Source organism: Capricornis sumatraensis, chromosome 11 (assembly GCF_032405125.1).
Source record: "Capricornis sumatraensis isolate serow.1 chromosome 11, serow.2, whole genome shotgun sequence".
NCBI classification, from domain to species: Eukaryota; Metazoa; Chordata; class Mammalia; order Artiodactyla; family Bovidae; genus Capricornis; species Capricornis sumatraensis.
Window position 1 is genome coordinate 71114314 of NC_091079.1, and position 21413 is coordinate 71135726.

Sequence of the window (21413 nt, forward strand, 5' to 3'; positions counted from 1 at the left end):
TAATTCAAATATGAGTCAAATACAGAGTTATCTTAGGTTGATATTAAAGAATTATCTGTAATTTGTGTTCATCAACCCACTCTAGTATTCTTGCCTGGAAAATCCCATGGACAGAGGAGCCTAGTTGGCTACTGTCCATGGGGTCGCAAAGAGTCGGACATGACTGAGCGACTTCACTTCAGTTTCTATTATCTGGATAAAATTCTAACTGCTTCAAAGTCTTTGGATTTTCTATTTTTTCTCCTTGGAAAATCATCCCCAAGATACCTTTTGGGCTTACTGCATTGTTTCATTCCGGTTTTCACCTGAATATCTTCCTTGACCATCCTATCTAAAGTAATTTTCTTCTACTCATCCTTCATTTGTTCTTTATATCTTTATTCTGTTTGTTTGTTTTTAAGCAGCAACCATTCACCAGGTTATATATAGTTAGGATGCTTCTCTGGAGAAGGCAATAGCAACCCACTCCAGTACTCTTGCCTGGAAAATCCCATGGGTGGAAGAGCCTGGTAGGCTGCAGTCCATGGGGTTGCTAAGAGTCAGGCACAACTGAGTGACTTCACTTTCACGTTTCACTTTCATGCATTGAAGAAGGAAATGGTAACCCACTCCAGTATTCTTGCCTGGAGAACCCCAGGGACAGAGGAGCCTGGTGGGCTGCCATCTATGGGGTCGCACAGAGTCAGACACAACTGAAGTGACTTAGCAGCAGCAGCAGGATGCTTCTCTAATCTTTCTTGCCCTCCTCTTCCTGTCAGTATATTCTATTTTTTGCTCAACAAAAAGAGGGCGTGGCATACAAGAGGTTTTCAGTAAACATTTGTTCAGTGAATTGATTTTAGCAGATAAGTTTTATAATTTCATAAATTTTTATAGAGATAGAACAACTGACCAACTTCCCAAGTCCAGGACCCATGCTTTTTCAACTTCAGGCTTGCACTGCATGGTGATATTCTTACTCAGTTCACTTGCTTAGAACTTTACAAGCCATCTTGAAACTACAAGACACTTGAGAATCCGTAGAAAGAGGCATAGGTAAAACATACACAGTAGATTTTCATAGTGTATAGGTAATTTTATTCTGAGAAAGAACAAACTATCTATATTTTACAGTTTAAATATAATCGTTGTTAATCTATTACAGAGTATTATACAAATGATTCTGTTTCCCTTCCCTTCACTGGTTCAATGAATACTCAGGTGATAGCTTAGGCCAAGTGAACATACAACAATTGAAACCCAATAAAAGCAGTGACCTACATTTCTAGTGATTTCCATCTCAAATATAATTGTTTGACTTTCACAGTTCTTATTACTGCTATCAACACTTTTATTTTTTTCTGTCATAGTAGAACAAAATAAAATGTTCATTGATTTTTTAGAAAAAGTTGACATATTGAAATTAAACGGTTGTCTTGAAAGCAGCCCCATTAGACATGATATGCAAATTGTACTTATAGTTAAAATGGTCAGATACTGAATTAGGTAATTTACAAATTTAACTAACCTGTATAAGAAAACAATATTTAATATTCTTGTGCAAATCTGTCTCATCAAGTAGTTCTTAGGTAAATTATAAAGCACAATAATGTTTTTATAAGAATGTTGAACTTTGAACAGAGGTAAACTTGATAAACTTGCTGAAGACTGAACTTTATCTTCCAAGTTTGACCTTATTACACTCCAGACTTCTCAAAATTTTCAGTTTCTGAAAACCCAAAACTCTCTTCTCTCTGAGTTTCTGTGATTTGAATAAGCCCCTGTAGCCACTAATAGCTCTGACAATATATGGCCTTAGGCATAAGTATTTCTGTTAGTGGGAGGTATCTTTTGAAAAGCTCCTGAATATGCCACTTACCTCCCTTTGGCAGAAGTGTTTAATTAGCTGCTTATCCCATCACTCTTATCGAGCTTTGTTTTTTTCAAGTCCTTTAGAGACCCAGAAAGAACTATTTTTACTTGTATTGGATCCATGGCAACGCTTGTCCGCACTGTCTTTTTTCAGTGGAAATAAACAGATGAAGAAATATATATAGTATCTGAATCTTCATTCATTGATTCACTCATCCATTCACTCATGAAAAAGTTATTAAATATAATAATGAATAGCACTGACTAGTATTTGTATGAAGTGCTATTAAGCATTATCTCACTTAATATTGACACCAACACCAGGAGGTAGATAAGAATATTCTCTCTTTTACAGATAGATAGTGAAATCCCTATGGTTTAGAGACAAAAAAAGAATTAATATTTGTACCCAAGCTGCTTGATTCTAAAATCTGTTTTCTTAATCTATATGTTATATTGAATAATACTGATTAGAAGATATTAAAAATATACAATACACTCTTTTTAAAATACAAAAGAAATATTAGGATAAGTAATATACAAAGGATATAAAACTTTGTAAAACATTATTATGTGGTACTGCACATCTGGGAACACACTTATAATGTATTTTCTTGGGAAAAATATAAACAAGTGAAGTAGATTAAATATGGCTTCTTTAGAAAAATACAAGTAGAAATGAATAATGCAGGAATGGTAAAAAAGTAACTACATAATCATAAGATTTATACAGATGGACAGTCACTCAAGAATTTATTTAGTTTACCAAGTATTAGAGAGATCTTTTAAAGAAAATTGGAGATATCAAGGGAATATTTCATATATGGATGGGTACAATAAAGGGCAGAAATGATAAGGACCTAACAGAAGCAAAAGAGATTAAGAAGAGGTAGCAAGAATACACAGAAGAACTGTACAAAAAAGGTCTTAGTGACTTGGATAAACATGATAATGTGGTCACTCACCTAGAGTCAGACATCCTGGAGTATAAAGTCAAGTGGGCCTTAGGAAGCATTACTACAAACAAAGCTAGTGGTGATAGAATTCCAAGTGACCTATTTAAATATTTAAAAGATGATGCTGTTAAAGTGCTACACTCAATATGTCCAAACTTGGAAAACTCAGCGTGACTGCAGGACTGGAGAAAGTTAGTTTTCATTCCAATCCCAAAAAAGGACAATGACAAAGAATGTTCAACTACCCTGCATTTGCACTCATTTCACATGCTAGCCAACAGTGCTCAAAATCCTTCAAGCTAGGCTTCAGCAGCACATGAACTGAGAATTTCCAGATGTACAAGCTGGGCTTAGAAAAGGGCAAAGAACCAGAGATCAAATTGCTAACATTCGTTGGATCATAAAGAAACAGAATTCCAGATAAACATCTGCTTCCTTGACTACACTAAAGTCTTTGACTGTGGATAACAGCAAACTGTGGACAATTCTTCAAGAGTTGAGAATGCCAGACCACCTTACCTGTCTCCTGAGAAACCTGTATGCAAGTCAAGAAGCAACAGTTAAAACCAGACATGGAACAACTGACAGGTTCAAAATTGGGAATGGAGTACATCAAGGTTGTATATTGTCACCCTGCTTATTTAACTTATATGCAGAGTACATCATGTAAAATGCTGGGTTAGATGAATCACAAGTTGAAATCAAGGTTGCTAGGAGAGCTATCAACAACCTCAAGCATTCCAACTCTGTGCAACCGCATGAACTGTAGTCCGTGAGGTTTCTCTGTCCATGGAGATTCTCCAGGCAAGAATACTGAAGTGGGTTGCCATGCCCTTCTCCAGGGAATCTTACCAACCCAGGGATCAAACCCAGGTCTCCTGCATTGCAGGTGGATTCTTTACTGTCTGAGCCACCAAAGAAGCCCAAACATACAGAATATACCATTCTAGTGGCAGAAAGGGAAGAGGAGCTAAAGAGACTTCTGATGAGAGTGAAAGAGGAGAGTGAAAAAGCTGGCTTTAAATATAACATTCAAAAAACTAAAATCATGACATCTGGTCCCATCACTTCATGGCTAAAACTTGGGAAAAATGTGGAAACAGTCACAGACTTTATTTTCTTGGGCTCCAAAATCACCATGGATGATGACTGCAGCCATGAAATTAAAAGACGCTTCCTCCTTGGAAGGAAAGCTATGACAAACCTAGACAGTGTATTAAAAAGCAGAGACAAAGTCTGTATACTCAGAGGTATGGTTTTTGCAGTAGTCATGTATGGATGAGAGCAATAGACCACAAAAAAGAATGAGCACCAAAGAATTGATGCTTTCAAACTCTAATGCTGGAGAAGACTCTTGAGAGTCCCTTGGACAGCCAGGAGATCAAACCAGTGAATCCTAAAGGAAATTAACCCTGAATATTCATTGGAACAACTGAAGCTCCAATACTTTGGTCACCTGATGTGAAGAGTCGACTCATTGGAAAAGACCCTGATCCTGGGAAAGATGGGAGACAGGAGGAGAAAGGGACAAAGAGGATGAGATGATTGGATAGCATCATTGACTCAAATGGCATGAGTTTGAGCATACTCCGGGAGATAACAAAGGACAGGGAAGCCTGACATGCTGCAGTCCACAGAGTTGCAAAGAGTCTGACACTACTTAGAGTCTGAACAATAACAACAAAGTGCCAGGCACTATTCTAGGCACTGGCCACATAGCTTTGGGTAAGAGGATAAAGTCTCTGCCCTTAGGGAGTTTACTTTTGTTTCAGATAATGGTAAATGCTATGGAGCAAAAGAGAGCAGAGGCTGGAGGTTAGAGGAAGACCTCCAGAGCATCCTGCTGTTTTAAATCCAAATGAGGTGAATGAAGAGGGGTGGGATATATGAAAGTCAAAGAGGTAAGCAAGCCACAACAATAATCTCAGGTGTCAAGAACAGAGTGAATGATGGCAAAAATGACAGAAGAATTGGGAGAGGTAGAGCAGAGGCCAAGTCATAGGGCGCCTCAAAGGCTAGAACAGTTAGAATTTTTCTAAGCCATGGAAATTCACTGAGCTATAGAAGATACGATCTCAGTTTCTGGAAAGTCACTGTGGCTAATGTAAGGGATGGGGGTGGTATAGAAGCAGTAAGACTGAATAGAAGCCTATTGCGGAAGTGGAGGGGAAATTTAATGTTGATTGAGATTGGCAGATCATGATCAGTGATGAGAACTGGTAAACTTCTGGATATATTTTTAAAATAGAATTGACATAGTTTGTTGATAGGCTGAATATAGATGTACATGTGAATTTGAAAAGAAAGATGAAGTGAGTTCTAGATTTTTGGCTTAAGAATTAGGCAGTAACATTTACTGAGAGAGCAAATAGTATAGATCAGGGAGAATTTCAAAAGTCTTGATTTGGACATGTGAATTTTGAGATATTGAGTTGACATATTATTGTAGAACTCTGGGTAGAAGTTATGGCTAGAGATAAATGTTTAGTAATCATAGTATATGGCTTCCCTGGTGCCTCAGACAGTAAAGAATCTGCCTGCAATGCCAAAAACCTGGGTTCGATCCCTGGGCTGAGAAGATCCCATGGGAAAGGAAATGGCTACCCACTCTAGTTTTCTTGCCTGGAGAATCCCCACAGACAGAGGAGCCTGGCAGGCTACAGTCCATGGGGTTGCAAAGCGTTAAACACTACTGAGCGACTAACACTGGAGTCATAGTGTATAGATGGCATGGTAATAGATGACATTACAGAAGAGCAGTGGTTTATAAGAGATGAGAAGATGGTGTAGGTCACAGAGAGATAACATTTGAATTGAAAGGATCAGAAGGAGGATGAGCTAAAATTTTCTTTAAAAATACTTTATCACACTGATTTAAAAGTTTGAAAATGTAAAAAGTTTGTAGCGTTCTTTTGAGTAATTACCCTAGATTTTTTGCATTCAGTTTCAGAAGTGACACAAAGTTGTATAATTACCTTTAAAATTATTACAAAAATATATTCTGATATTTCATCATTAGAGCCAGATTAGGACACATGTCCAAGGATCATAGAGCCATTAGAACATAAAATAACAATTGTTGTAACAGAAGAAAATATAATTTACTGACTTCTTATTATGTTTCGAGCAGTGTGTAAGCTTCTTTATGTGCATTGTTATTGTTTAGTTGCTAAGCCGTAACTGAATCTTTTGAGACTCCTCTGTCCATGGGATTTCTCAGGCAAGAATACTGGAATGAGTTGCCCTTTCCTTCTCCAGGGGTTATTCCCGACCCAGGCTTTGAACCTGTTGCTCTTGCGTTGGCAGATGGATTCTTTACCACTGGGCCCCAGAGAAGCCCCTTTATGTAGATTATAATATCTATTTACTTTCCACAAAAGCCCCTTGGAAAAATTGCATTATCTTTTAATAAAGCATCTGAGTTTCAGAGAATTCAAGGACATGTCCAACATCACACAGTATTTAAAACTATAAGTTTGGTCATTCCCAGGGTCAATCTGATACTACCAGCAGTGTAAGAATTTTGCTTTAAAATTGGTACCTGTAAAAAGTGTTAAAAGTCTTTACTGTCTTCAGAGCAAGTCTCCGTACGTATTCTTTCCTGTAGTAGTTGTATTGGCAGTAACCAGACTGTTGCCATATTGAGTATTTTCTTTACACTGAACAACATGAATGTGGAGCCAAACTACCAGTGTTCAAACTCCACTTCATCTCTGACTAGCTGTGTGATCTTGAGAAAGTTATTTAAACTGCTACTGCTTCCATTTCCTCAGCTGTAAAATTAGAAGGATACTTATTCATATATTGTTGGATTGTTGGGAAGCTTTAATAAGGTAAAATATGTAAAAATGTTTAGAAGAGTACTGGTATATAGGCTCTATATAAATGTTATAATCATAACATAATTGTAATCATCATCATTATTACTCTGAAAGGGATTTTATTACTACTCAAAAGATATATGAAGAGAAAATAATAAATATAAAATAATTATTCAAAAATTCTTTATGTACATATGAAGAATTTTTAACTTGTCTCAATGAACATTTTAGTAATATGCAAATAATATGCTATTATTGAGTTAATTATAGAATGACTTTAGATATGCTATCGCCAAGTTATCCGTTTATGTTGTCTAATTCTTTTTTTTGTGCTATGGGAACTTTTTGTGCTATAGGAAGACAATTTTCATGGTTCTTTTGAGTTTTAAAGCATAATATGATTTGATTATGTTTGCAAGTCTAATATCTGTCTATGTTATTGATGATCTTTTCGCTTATTTTAATCCTTTGCATTAGAATTAACTTCCTCTCATGGATTGCTTTACTTTCAGTACCCTGTGGTGGAATTTTAACTAAGCGCAAAGGGACTATTTTGTCTCCTGGATACCCTGAGCCTTATGACAACAATCTGAATTGTGTGTGGAAGATAACAGTGCCAGAGGGAGCTGGCATTCAAGTAAGAATATTTAAATTTTTCTTCTTTTCATTGTATATTTGAAGCCAATCTTTTCAGAAATGACAGGACACACGTAATTTCTAGAATTTCAGCCAGTGCTTTTGACTTGCATGGCTGAATTTTAAAAGAAAGATGTGCCTGTTCAGTCACTCAGTTGAGTCCGATCCTTTGTGACCCTGTGGACTGTAGCCCACTAGGGTCCTCTGTCCATGGAATTTTCCAGGCAAGAATACTGGAGTGGGTTGCCATTTCCTCCTCCCGGGTATCTTCCTGACCCAGAGATTGAACCCACATCCCTGTGTCTCCTGCATTGCACGTGGATTGTTTACCTGCTGAGCCATCAGGGAAGCCATAAAGAAAGATACTTACCATTAATTTTTTTCACCTGCTGCTGCTGCTGCTGCTGCTGCTGCTGCTGCTGCTGCTGCTCAGTCGCTTCAGTCATATCCGACTCTGTGCGACCCCACAGACGGCAGCCCACCAGGCTCCTCCGTCCCTGGGATTCTCCAGGCAAGAATACTAAAGTGGGTTGCCATTTCCTTCTCCATTTTTCACCTGCAAGTAACAGAAAACCAATTCATGACTGCATAAGCAGTAAGAAAAATATGTTGCTCCACATAACAAATTGAATCTTTGAGTAAGATGGTTTAAGCGTTGTTTATTGCAAAAGTTCAGTTGTATCATTCCTGACCCAGGTTTTTTCCATCTCTGTCCTGCAATACTTAGCATATTAGCTTAGTTCTTGGACTTCCTCTCTTATGATCTTGAGATAGCTATAAAATCTCTAGGCATAACAGTATTTCTCAGCAATGGATGGAATGGAGTATTTCTATGTTATGTACTTTTATAATGACAGATCTTTTCACAAACTTTCCAGCAGACTTTCCATTCTCTCCTGTTGACCAAGTTTCAATCACATCCATTCCTAAGCCATTCACTGGATAATAGCAAAAGACTTATTATGATTTGGCTTCGAAAAAATCAAGACTAGTTGTCTGGCTCTGGCAAGGGACTTATCCTTCTCTGATGTACACAGCTCTCACTCAGTTGAATAAAATTGTTCTCTGTCAGCAAGGAAGAAGAATACTATTCTACAGACAGTCAACAGTATCTACCGGAGTACTTCAATTGTGACCATTTTGTATTGGGAGCACTTTGACCAGCTACTCTGTTTGAGAAGAAAATTGTTTCTGGGCAAGTAGATAGCCTTTTACTGCTGAGTCAGTGTGTATCCCACGGAACATAATTAAACCTCACAGAACATTACAGAGACTATATTTCATGTGTGGATGTGAGAGTTGGACCATAAAGAATAATTGATGCTTTTGAACTCTGATGTTAGAAAAGATTCCAGAGAGTCCCTGGGACAATAAGGTTATCAAACCAGTCAATCCTAAAGGAAATCAATCCTGAATATTCATTGGAAGGACTGATGGTTGAAGCTGAAGTTCCAAAACTGTGGCCACCTGATGTGAAGAGCTGACTCACTAGATGCTGGGAAAAACAGAAGGCAGGAGGAGATGGGAATGACAAAGGATGAGATGATTGGATGGCATTACTGACTCAGTGGTCATGAGTCCAAGCAAATTCAGAGAAATGGTGAAGGACAGGGAGGTCTGGTAGGCTGCAGTCCATGGGTCACAAAGAATAGGACGCTACGAAGCAACTAAACTGAACTGAACTGAACTGATATTTCATAAAAATAACTTGCCGGTCTCCAATTGAGTCATAGGGTTTTCCTTGAGAAACTTGAGATATATATATCAGTCATGGAAAAAAACAGCCAACACATGATTCATTAAAACTGAACTTAGATAGAAATATAATTTTCAATAAGAAGTAAAATTTTCAATTTAACTTGATAAATTTTCAGAAAATTAAAAAAAATACTTAATAGATGTCAGGTGTTAAATAGGTCAGTAAATCAATGAGAAAATTTGAAATGTATTTTTTCAGTGTTTTAAAAATATTAGCAGTCAAAATACTGCTTACATTCTGGCTAGTTGTGCTATTATTTTATGATCAACTTTTAAAATTTGAGGATAATCAATCCACTCTATCCAGTTATTGCTGGAATTAGCAAAGATTTGAAGATCATCCATGTTCCAGATTGCATAGGCAATCTGAAATGAGCTGATACCTTTAAAATCTTCATGGAACATCATTTACTGTATCATCTGATTATACATTTACGAGAATTATATTAGAGCATCTATATATTGGCATCAGCTTGTCCATTTTTATCTCATCTTAAAATAATAAACCCTTGGCATTTTCCCTCTAGTTCTCACCCTCTGTTCCCAATTCGCTGTGATGTTGCTTCAGCGTCCAATGCTCTATTTGAGTCACTCTTATAATGATCACTGAGGAACATGCCATTAAATCCATTGCATTGCTCATCTTTCTTATTTTGTTAGCAACATTCTGCCGTGTCCATTCCCCCCTCACTATTAAGATATCTTTCCCCTCCATTCTACCTAATACTGTCTTGAATTTTGTTTTGTTTTCTTTTATACATTTTTAGTTGTTGCTTCTGTATCTAGGAACATGATCTCCTCTTTTTCAGTTCATCAGATATGGTGTTTGTGAGAGTCTATGTTCTTTGTCCATCTCACGTGGCACCGTTCTCTGTGCCAGGTTGTCTACTTTCATAGCTTCAGTTACCATTATGTGCTGATGCTGAATCATAGTAGATAATTAGAAAACATCTTTTTAAATTAAGGACTGAATAAATGATGATTTCCAAACCTAATATTTAACCCATACCTTTCACCTAAGTTTGCTAATTATCCAACTGCCCACTGAATATTCTCAGCTAAACTTTTTACATCTCTCTTATGTGTGTGTGTGTGTGTGTGTGTGTGTGTGTGTGTGTGTGTGTGTGTTTATTCATTTTGGCTGTGCTGAGTTGTCATTGCTGTGCACAGGCTTTCTCTAGTTGCAACGAGTGGGAGCTGCTCTCTAGTTTTAGTACATAGGCTTCTCATTGGAGTGGTTTCTCTTGCGGAGGGTGGACTCTAGGGTGCATGGGATTCAGCTGTAATGTGTGAGCTTAGTTGCCCTGCAGCATGTAGGATCGACCTGGTGTCCCCACATTGCAAGGTAGATTCTTAATCACTGGACCACCAGGGAAGCCCCTAAACTTCTTACACTTCTACTTCAACCTGTTCAAAACTGACTTCATGACCTTTTTTTCTCAAAGTTGTGAATCTTCCCCATTTTGCTCTCTCAGAATGAACCCCTCATCCATTCAGTCGCACAAGCCAAAAACTTTGATGATTTTTTTCTGTGTCCAAGTGCACAAAGAACTATATCAGTTCTGTCTTTCACAAACCTCTCAAAGTCTATTTTCTTCATCCACACTTTTACCATTCAAGATTAGGTGGCCATCGTCCCTGTTCCAGGTTCTTACTCTCCTCCAATCTATTCCTCACAGGGCAAAGAGAGTAACTTTCTAAAAATAATAATCTAATGCTCTAAGTTTCCTGCTTTGCAATACCTTGATTGTCCTCTCTATCCTGAACTCCTTGACATAGCTGATTACGCCTTTGTGCTTTGCCCTTATTTCTTGCCTCTATTTCACTTCTTTATAGAAACCTGACTCTCTCTTGCCTCTGGACCTTTGTAAATGTTGTTCCTTCTACTGCCAATACTCCTTATCATCTCCTTTATTTGGTTTATCCTTCCTCATTATTTCTGTCTCACCTTAAAAACAGTTCCTGTGGAAGACCATCCATGAACTTGAAGCAGCGTTAAGCCCTCTTGCTACATGTTCTCGTTGATCCCTGCAATATCCTTATATCATGATACCATGTTACTGTTTTGATTTGTGTGCTCAGTTGCACAGTCCTGTCTGACTCTTTGTGACCCCGTGGACTGTAGCACGCCAGGCTTCTCTGTCCATAGGATTTTCCAGGCAAGAATACTGGAGTGGGTTGCCATTTGTTTTTACTTAATTACCTGTAAGTTTATGGGGTAAGTAACTAAATCTTTTCTGACAGCTAGCACAGAGCCTAGCAGTCTGTGCTCAGTAATTATGTTTCAAATGAACCAATGAATATTTCCAAAAGCAGTGAAGTTTTAGGCCACTTTAAGGAGTTAACATAGAATAATGGACTAATATGACATCTGAAGATAACGTTATGTTCTATATCACTGTCCCGGCAAACACTATTCACAACTAGAAACCTTGTATCAATGATGCTATAAGATCTTTCACTGAAGTAGCATTTCATTTAATGATTGTACCTTAGAAAATAAAATTTGAGTTTAGCACAGGATTGATCAAAGTTACAGATTTTGAAGCATATTTTAATGTAAATACTTTGTATAAATACAAAGTGCTCTTTCCTAATTAACCTCTTCAGTTCAGTTCAGTCACTCAGTTATGTCTGACTCTTTGCAACCCCATGAATCGCAGCACGCCAGGCCTCCCTGTCCATCACCAACTCCCGGAGTTCACACAGATTCACGTTCATCGAGTCAGTGATGCCATCCAGCCATCTCATCTTTGGTCGTCCCCTTCTCCTCCTGCCCCCAATCCCTCCCAGCATCAGTCTTTTCCATTGAGTCAACTCTTCGCATGAGGTGGCCAAAGTACTGGAGTTTCAGCTTTAGCATCATTCCTTCCTAAGAAATCCCAGGGCTGATCTCCTTTAAAATGGACTAGTTGGATCTCCTTGCAGTCCAAGGGACTCTCAAGAGTCTTCTCCAACACCACAGTTCAAAAGCATCAATTCTTCCACGCTCAGCCTTCTTCACAGTCTAACTCTCACATCCATACATGACCACAGGAAAAACCATAGCCTTGACTAGACGGATCTTAGTCGGCAAGGTAATGTCTCTGCTTTTGAATATACTATCTAGCTTGGTCATAACTTTTCTTCCAAGGAGTAAGCAGCTTTTAATTTCATGGCTGCAGTCACCATCCGCAGTGATTTTGGAGCCCCCCAAAATAAAGTCTGACAGTGTTTCCACTGTTTCCCCATCTATTTCCCATGAAGTGATGGGACCGGATGCCATGATCTTCGTTTCCTGAATGTTGAGCTTTAAGCCAACTTTTTGACTCTCCTCTTTCACTTTCATCAAGAGGCTTTTTGGTTCCTCTTCACTTTCTGCCATAAGGGTGGTGTCATCTGCATATCTGAGGTGATTGATATTTCTCCCAGCAATCTTGATTCCAGCTTGTGTTTCTTCCAGTCCAGCATTTCTCATGATGTACTCTGCATATAAGTTATGTTTACTAATTTTATATGTCCCTGGAGAAGAAAATGGCAACCTGCTCCAGTATTCTTGCCTGGAAAATCCAATGGACAAAGGAGCCTGGTGGGCTGCAGTCCATGTGGTCACAAAGAGTCACACATGACTGAGCAACTGAGCACAGTTTTAGATGTATTACTAAATTATAGAAAACTATAACACACACCCCCATAATTTAGGACATATTTGAAATTTCACTAAATTCACGTAAAAGCAACCTGGCTAGCACACCAGATTTAGAGTAATGTTTATCTTTTATTCTTTTGCACTAAACATATGTGCAAATAAAGATTTACATGAATATTCAGTAAATCATATATGAAATGCGATAACCACTGATAGAGAGAAGAAACATTTGTAATGCTGAAAAAGTTACAAATAAGATAGAATGATTGAGCATTTTTGGGAAATAACCTCAACAAGTAAACTAACTTATTATGTTTCTACTACATGAGTGGGAGGAGTATATTCATTTTTTTCCCTGTATATTTTAGCAAGGTATATTGGAGGGGGAATTCCAAAGGAGCTACAATTAATGATAACAGAATTATCAAGCAAAGAGCAATCTTTAAAGTAAAATGGGGTTTGAATGTCTCTATAAGGGATGTCTGGTTTTCGTTATTGGAAATTCATTACCTCATAAAGCTGTCCTGTTGTCATAATGGACAACTCCATCTAATTTAAAGTTCTTCTCCCTCCACTTCCCCTCTGCTCAGGCTCCAGGGAAGAGTCCTTTCCTTGCCTCTTCCAGTTCCTGGTAGCTGCCATCATTCTGTGGCTTCTGACTTGTTCAGTCACTAAGTAGTGTGTGACTCTTTGCAACCCCTTGGACTGCAGCACGCCAGGCTTCCCTGTCCTTCACTGTCTCCCTGAATTTGCTCTAACTCATGTCTGTTGAGTCAGTGATGCCAGCCAACCATCTCATCCTCTGTCATCCCCTTCTCCTCTGACTACATCCCTTCAATCTCTGCTTCTGTGGTCACATTGCATTCTCTTCTTCTGTCTGTGTCAAATCTTCCTTGACATCTTATAAGATCATCTGTGATTGCCTGTAAGGCTCATTTAAATCATCTAGGATAGTCCCCCTATCTCAAGATATTTAGTTTATTCACATTTGAAAGATTCTTTCCCATAAGGGGCAATATTTACAGGCTCAAGGGATCAGAACCTGATTATTTTGGGGAGTCATATTCACATATAAACGTCCAGAATTAAACAGATTTTCTTCCTCTTACAAAGGTAATAAGCTTTCCTGGAGATATCTACATTTTTGTTTTTTCCATCCCTCTGATCTCAAAAACTCAGGGAAAAATATCTTAAAATATTTTATGTCACTTCCCTCTCCTATTCATATCACACAAAAAGCAGTAATATCCACTACAGCAACTCATGTGACATCTAGGTCTCCTTTTCTACCATTCCTGCCTACTAGCCTACTTTATTAATCTTTTTTTGCTTCTCATGTGGGCCACTGGAATCAACATTAAAACTGTCTTTTCATTTTTATTTTCTTTACTAATTGCAGTAGTTCTGTACTTAAACCATAGTCCTGATTCAGTTCAGTTCAGTCGCTCAGTCGTGTCCAACTCTTTGCGACCCCATGAATCATAACACGCCAGGCCTCCATCCATCACCAACTCCTGGAGTTCACTCAGACTCACGTCCATCGAGTCAGTGATGCCATCCAGCCATCTCATCTTCGGTCGTCCCCTTCTCCTCCTGCCCCCAATCCCTCCCAGCATCAGAGTCTTTTCCAATGAGTCAGCTCTTCGCATGAGGTGGCCAAAGTACTGGAGTTTCAACTTTAGCATCATTCCTTCCAAAGAAGTCCCAGGGCTGAGATTAGACTCCTTCAATTCACCTTCTAAAACCTTCAGTGAAATACTCCTCAACTGCATAATTATTATGCTGGTATTCTGTCTGTATAGCCCTTCCCTTTCTGTTTCTCTCCCTTAGCTAAGATACATTAAATCCTCAGTTTATTCTAGGCACTATTCTAAAGTAAAATTACTTTAATTTTTACAACAAATCTATAAATAAGTGCTTTACTACAGTGATTAATAAAAGAAATCTATGGCACAGAGAGATTAACAGTTCTTTTAGAGTTACATGCTATGGAGTAGAGGGAACCAGGAAGTTTCAAACCCCAGAATTCTAATATTTCTTGTATTTATCCATTAATCTTTATTCTTTCTTTTTTTTCTACTTTTTCTAACTTTTTACATATTTTCTTCTATGTGAATACACTTCACTGTGGCTAAATGGTTCACTAAATCTACCCTGTGGCTTGTCTCTTCTACATTTATACCAACTCAATAACTTCTTTCTGTGCAGAACCTTGCAGTACATTTTACTTACTTCAAATGTCAACTACTACAAAAATCCTTACTTCTGTTGTCTTTTTCTTGTTTATTTTAAAGCCAAATATGACTTTTTCTTTTCTTGACTTGAAAAGAAGGAAAAGTCAGATATGAAGAGAGACTTGACCATTTTTTAAGGAGTTGGTGATTATATTGCAATCATACAGTTTTAATTCCAGTCTTCCTCCTGTCCTGGAACATTGCCATTCGGCCTAACGCCTGTCACACAGGCAGGGTATCTGTCGCCATGTGGCACTCACCTCTGGAAAAGAGGCATAAGCATTTATTTGAATGGAAGAATGGTGATGGCCTATTTTGTGGATAAGAAAAAATTTAATGAATGCAATTGTTAGAAGTATTTAGTAGATAAGTGAAATGCTTATATTAATAACAGACCTTAACTAAATAAAAATAAATTTATTTGAATAAGACTATTACTTTACCTTCTCTTAAACTATAAAATATGTAATAAACAAAGAAAAATAGACAACATCCATAGTTGTGAGGATTCTGTGGGTTCTTGCAAAAATTCAAGCTGTGCCAAGTGAAGTGCAACAAAGTAACACATGCCTCTTTCTTTAAATAAAATTTGATAGACATGAGAGAATTATACTCAGCATTTCCCTTATCAACTTTGTGAATCCTCACAGTGATTTAGTTATTATGATGCTGTTTATAAAAATATAGTCATTTATAAAACTAATCTTTGAAAGACATATCCAAATCAGTTATAAAGTATTGTTTTTGGTTATTCATATTGAAATATATCAAAAATGTGCATAGGGGATTATTATGTTAATTTGTAAAAATAAAAACAGGAAATTTAACAAAGGTTATACAAAGTAAAACATAATAGAATGTATCCAGGATAAACCTAGTTCAAAATCATATATATTATAGTCTTATATGGTGCTCTGTGTGGACCAGAAATCTGCTTATATCCTAATAGGTAAAGCAGATGAGAAAACTCAGTACACAAGAATCAAACATTCTAAAACAAAACAAAACAAAAATTAATCAATTGTTTGGAACATGGCTTAATTCAGATTCTAGGCACTAAGACATTGGATTAACGCAATAAGGTGGTGACGGACATTCTCAATGCTATACCAGTAGTAACACTGCTAGATACCTCGGAGACTTTTATTTTAAAAGTCAGTGTGTGTATGCCAGTGCCATAAAGGCAATGATCATTTCTGTTAAAATGCTTCCATGGAGAGCCTAAATGATATGGTCCAGGCTTTGAGCTCTTTCTTCCAGAAGAGATGAGTGGACTATAGTATATGCATCACATTAGAAGTATGTGTTCTTACAGATAATTATTATTTCATAGGTGCAAGTTGTCAGCTTTGCTACAGAACATAATTGGGATTCTCTGGACTTTTATGATGGGGGAGACAACAATGCCCCAAGACTTGGAAGTTATTCAGGTAAATAAAAGAACTAAGTTTAATTAAAATACATTATAATTAGGAATGTAAATCTCTCTTGCTTTCTCTCTAAAGCCCTCCCTAGATCTCTGACTTGGTGGTTTTAATTTTGCTTTTTACAAACTATATGCAGAGAACTAAACTACAAGGTAGAAGTTTGAAAGGCTTTAAAGGCAATAAAATAGAAATTGCTATTGAAAACCTACTATACAGTGTTACTGTATTTGTGTAATTATTTATTGATGCTTTTTGTGTTAATAGTAATATTTTTAGCTGAGCCTTGGCTCAGAAATAGTATATATGCTCCTCTCCCTTAAAAAAAAGGATGAGAAGTAATAGTTAAAAATTAGACAATGCTTGAAATTTATAATATATTCACTTGATAGAATGTTATGCAGCCATTAAAACAATTATAGAGATTATGTAACAACATGGTAAGTGCTACAAGGTACTGTTGTATGAGAATAAAGAGAATACGAAATTAATTCTATGAAAGGAATTAAATTATATAAAATTCATACTATATACACATGTGTCAAGACCAGAAGATTTTATAATTTGTTATGGTTTGTGAAGGTAGTTTGTGCATTAATCTAACAGCTTCTTATAACATATTTAGGGTGAAATGAAGTTTCACTCTAACTATATGCTTTACTTTAATTTGGGTTATAGTGTTTAACTCTAGAAATATAAACATAGCTAAACTATGAACTCATATATTTCAGATATAGAATTTTGAGGGTCATTAGGTTTTTAATAGATTTTAAGATGGAGATGTTAATCCACTTTTCAGCACCACCATTGATGAAAGCAAAGAAGAAATATCTAGAGTAAGAATAATTTGTTTTAGGCATTACAAATATTCTAGAAATAGATTTAAAAAGAAATTTTTCTTGGAAAAATTGTATGATTTTTTGTGTGTATGCATTTGTCTGTAATAAACTTGGTATAATACTTTCTGAATGATAAGTATAATAACTAAATGATAAAAAGTGATAAATAATAACAGTTGTTGATTACCAAGTGCTGGCTCTGTGTGAAGCTTCTCATACATTTCCTCATTTGCTCTTTCCAGCAGCCCTGGTAGGTGATTGACACTAAAAGAAATTAAGTTGTCCGAGGTTGTACATCTAACATTAGAATGAGACTGGGACCCAGCTGGTGTGACTCCACAGTCAAAGCTCTTAATCACTAAGATCTTCTAAGAGATCAAAGGCAGTCAGAGTGACCTTTGAGTTTCTGTTTACCTCTGTCCTCACTGATTCAGTTAGGACAGTATAAGACAGAGAGCAAGGTCAGCTAGGTGGGGGAAACAATTGTGTGCTTTGTGATGACTTTGTCCTGGTTTCTCTTATAGAAGACTCAGTGGTTAAGGTTCATAGTGTTGTGGAAAGTGTATGAAGTAACCAGAAAATTACCAAAAAAATGTTGGTAGCACTATCAACTCATAGGCTTGTTGAATTTTGTCTTGAGACACAGTTGACAGTTATTTTTATGCTTGTCATTTGAAATTGCTTGAGTTGTCATTATAAGGGTCTTAAACTACTAATGTCAGATAGTCAAAAAGTAATTGGTTCAGGCACATATTTTCAACTCAATAATTGAATAAATTAAAGTTGATTTCCTATGGAAGTTCAGAAGAACAAGATTATAAAGCATTTGCTAAGAGACAAGGCAGGCAGTAGTTCATAATTGGCTTTTTTAAATTCTAACAACCAGCTTTGCTGTTGGTGTAAGAAACATCAAGGTACTTCACCTGATATAGAAAAAAGTGTATATATTTAAATATCACAATAAAGGGTGATAAGTGAATATTTCTTTAAACCTAAACAAGCAAATTTTAAAACTAAATTTATTATCTTGTACATGAATTATTGAAATCCACATGAAATTCCAAATATTTATTTTAGGTGACTAGTAAAATTTTCTGCTTTTCATCAGCTTTGTTTGCTGTTACCTATTTTAGGGAGCCGTCTAATGTGCTGTCAAAGGTCTGTCTCCTTGGAGATAGTCAAGAATAGTAATATGAAAGACAAATATGTGAGAAATATTTTTATTTAAAAATTCTTATAAAACAGTTTAATAATATATAATTTCAGTGATAACTTGTTGGCTGATTAATAGTTAACTTAGTTTTATTATATTACTTATTATGTGATCACTGAACCACTTTTTAATTATCATTTCAGGAACAACAATACCCCATCTTTTGAATAGTACATCTAATAATCTATATCTAAATTTTCAATCAGACATCAGTGTTTCTGCTGCAGGATTTCACCTTGAATACACAGGTAAATAAAATATTATGTGCTGTCCAAAAAAATTAAGAAAAAAATATTAATTTTAAATATTACTTTTCTGAATTAGAAAGTTAACGGACTTTGTCAAAATAGAACATTGTCTTTAAGATTCTGAAGTGTTTATTCAATTCAACTACAAAATTATATGTATAAAGTTCTGATGATTTTCATCAGAATTTACAGGTATTATCTTTTTTTTAAATTGTAAATGCACTTAAGGTTTCCCTTCTTAACAAAAATCTTAAATGCACAATACAGTAGTGTTAACTGTAGGCACTGTAGTGTGCAGCAGATTTCTAGAACTTGACTCCCCTTGCTTAAATGAAACCAGTCAACCAACAGCTCCTCGTTCTCCCTCTTCTCAGCCATTAGAAACCACCATTTTATTGTCATGTCTAATGAGTTTGACTACTCTAGATACTCTGTATAAGTGGTACCATGTAGCATTTGTTCTTCTGTGTCTGGCTTATTTTAGTTTTTCTTATTAAAGAGACTCACCTTTCCATCTCGAGTATTCTTGTCTCGCTCATCAAATATTAGTTGACTGTGTATGCAAGGGTTTATTTCCAGGCTCTCAATTCTATTACATTGTTCTATGTGTGCATTTTTATGCCAGGACCATACTATTTAAGTTACAACATCTTTGCAATGCAATTTGAAATCAGAGAGAATTATATTTCTAGTTTTGTTCCTTCTCGGGATTGCTTTCGATATTTGAAGACTTTTGTGGTCCCATATGGAGCTTCCCTGGTGGCTTTGACTATAAAGAATCTGCCTGCGATATGGAGACTAGGGTTCAATCTCTGTATCAGAAAGGTCCCCTTGCAAAGGGAGTGGTTATCACTCCAGTATTCTTGCCTGGATAATTCCAGAGGCAGAAAACCCTGAGATCACAAAGAGTTGGACATGACTAATGCTTTCACGTTCATGAATTTTAAGCTTTTTTTTTTTTTTCCTATTTATTTGAAAAAAAAAAAAAAACCATTGGAATTTTGGTAAGGATTGTATTGATTCTATAGATGGCTTTGGGCCGTATGGGCAATTTGGAAATACTAGTTCTCCATATTCAATTCAGTTCACTTTAGTTCAGTTGCTCAGTCATGTCCAACTCTTTGTGACCCCATGGACTGGAACATGCCAGCCGGGCCTCCCTGTCTATCACCAGCTCTTGGAGTTTACTCAAATTCATGTCCATTGAGTTGATGATGCCATCCAGCCATCTCATCCTCAGTTGTCCCCTTCTCCTTGCACTTTCCATCTTTCCCAGCATTAGGTTCTTTTCAGATGAGTCAGTTCTTCCCATTAGGTGGCCAGAGTGTTGGAGTTTCAGCTTTAGCATCAGTCTTTCCAATGAATATTCAGGACTGATTTCCTTTAGGATGGACTGGTTGCATCTCCTTGCAGTCCAAGGGACTCTCAAGAGTCTTCTCCAACACCACAGTTCAAAAGCATCAATTCTTCAGCCCTCAGCTTTCAGTCCAACTCTCAGATCCATACATGACTACTGGAAAAACCATAAGTTTGACTAGACAGACCTTTGTTGACAAAGTAATGTCTCTACTTTTTAATATGCTGTCTAGGTTGGACATAACTTTCCTTCCAAGGAGTAAGCAGCTTTTAATTTCATGGCTTCAGTCACCATCTGCAGTGATTTTGGAGCCCCCAAAATAAAGTCTGACACTGTTTCCACTGTTTCCCCATCTATTTCCCATGAAGTGATGGGACCGGATGCCATGATCTTCGTTTTCTGAATGTTGAACTTTAAGCCAACTTTTTCACTCTCCACTTTCACTTTCATCAAGAGGCTTTTTAGTTCCTCTTCACTTTCTGCCATAAGGGTGGTGTCATCTGCATATCTGAGGTTATTGTTATTTCTCCCAGCAATCTTGATTCCAGCTTGTGCTTCTTCCAGCCCAACATTTCTCATGATGTACTCTTCATATAAGTTAAATATTTCCTTAGTGGGGTAATATTTCATTTGTGGTAACTTAAGAATTTGTCCACTTGTGAGGGCAGACCATATTAACTAGACATAAATATTTTAAAGAACTTCCTTATGTATGCATAAACCTCCAAAATAACTGGTTGAGCTATAAGAATATAGTAACCTCTGTAAGAGATAACTGTATATTTTAAATGAATAGAAACAGGACCTGTAAGAGAATTTTTTAAAAATTAGTTTCAATATTTAGAAAAAGCAGAACACTTAACCAGTAGGATACTGGAAAAAATAATGTTGTGTGTGTGTGTATGTGTGCATTACAAATAAGGTAGGTCTAATAACTTTTCTGCATTGAGAAGACACCCATTTTACTGCACATCTTTGGTATTTCATTTCTGACAATCCCTGAAATAAAAGTTCTGCCCACAGGGTAACATAAGGAAGTAATCACATTGGGGAAATAACAGTCTCATAATCACACTATGAATACCAACAACAGACGCAAAAGACATTAACATTTGCTATAAAAAGGACAGATCTTGTGTTTTCTTTCTTTTTAACCAAGAAAGTAGGCTCTTTCTAAATTCCTAAAGGAATATTTCAAGTTGTAAAGGTTTCAGGAAACATGGCAGGTGTTCTATCTTGGGAAAAGGAAATTTGGCTGAGATTCCTTCTAGCAAGTGAATATTTTCTCTGTCTGATTTTCCTACTCACTCATGAGGTGTTTCAGGGGGAAAAAAAAGCAATCTCAATTATCTGATGGCACAAGATATTAGACAGATCGGCCTTGTTTTGTATTTACTTAAAAAGGAAATGCTGACAAGTGGCTGATTTTTGTCATATAGTACAATTTT

At 36.7% G+C, this 21413-nt stretch overlaps 1 protein-coding gene across 3 annotated transcripts in view; it reads left to right on the plus strand.

Annotated features, from left to right (window-relative positions):
- Window positions 1–21413, plus strand: part of CSMD3 (CUB and Sushi multiple domains 3) — a 1381373-nt gene that overhangs the window by 1207513 nt on the left and 152447 nt on the right. For all 3 annotated transcript variants that reach the window (XM_068983804.1, XM_068983805.1, XM_068983806.1), the window contains 3 exons: window positions 7141–7265; window positions 16218–16314; window positions 18504–18608. In XM_068983804.1, the coding sequence (XP_068839905.1) occupies window positions 7141–7265; window positions 16218–16314; window positions 18504–18608 (327 nt within the window). The remainder of the gene's footprint in view (window positions 1–7140; window positions 7266–16217; window positions 16315–18503; window positions 18609–21413) is intronic.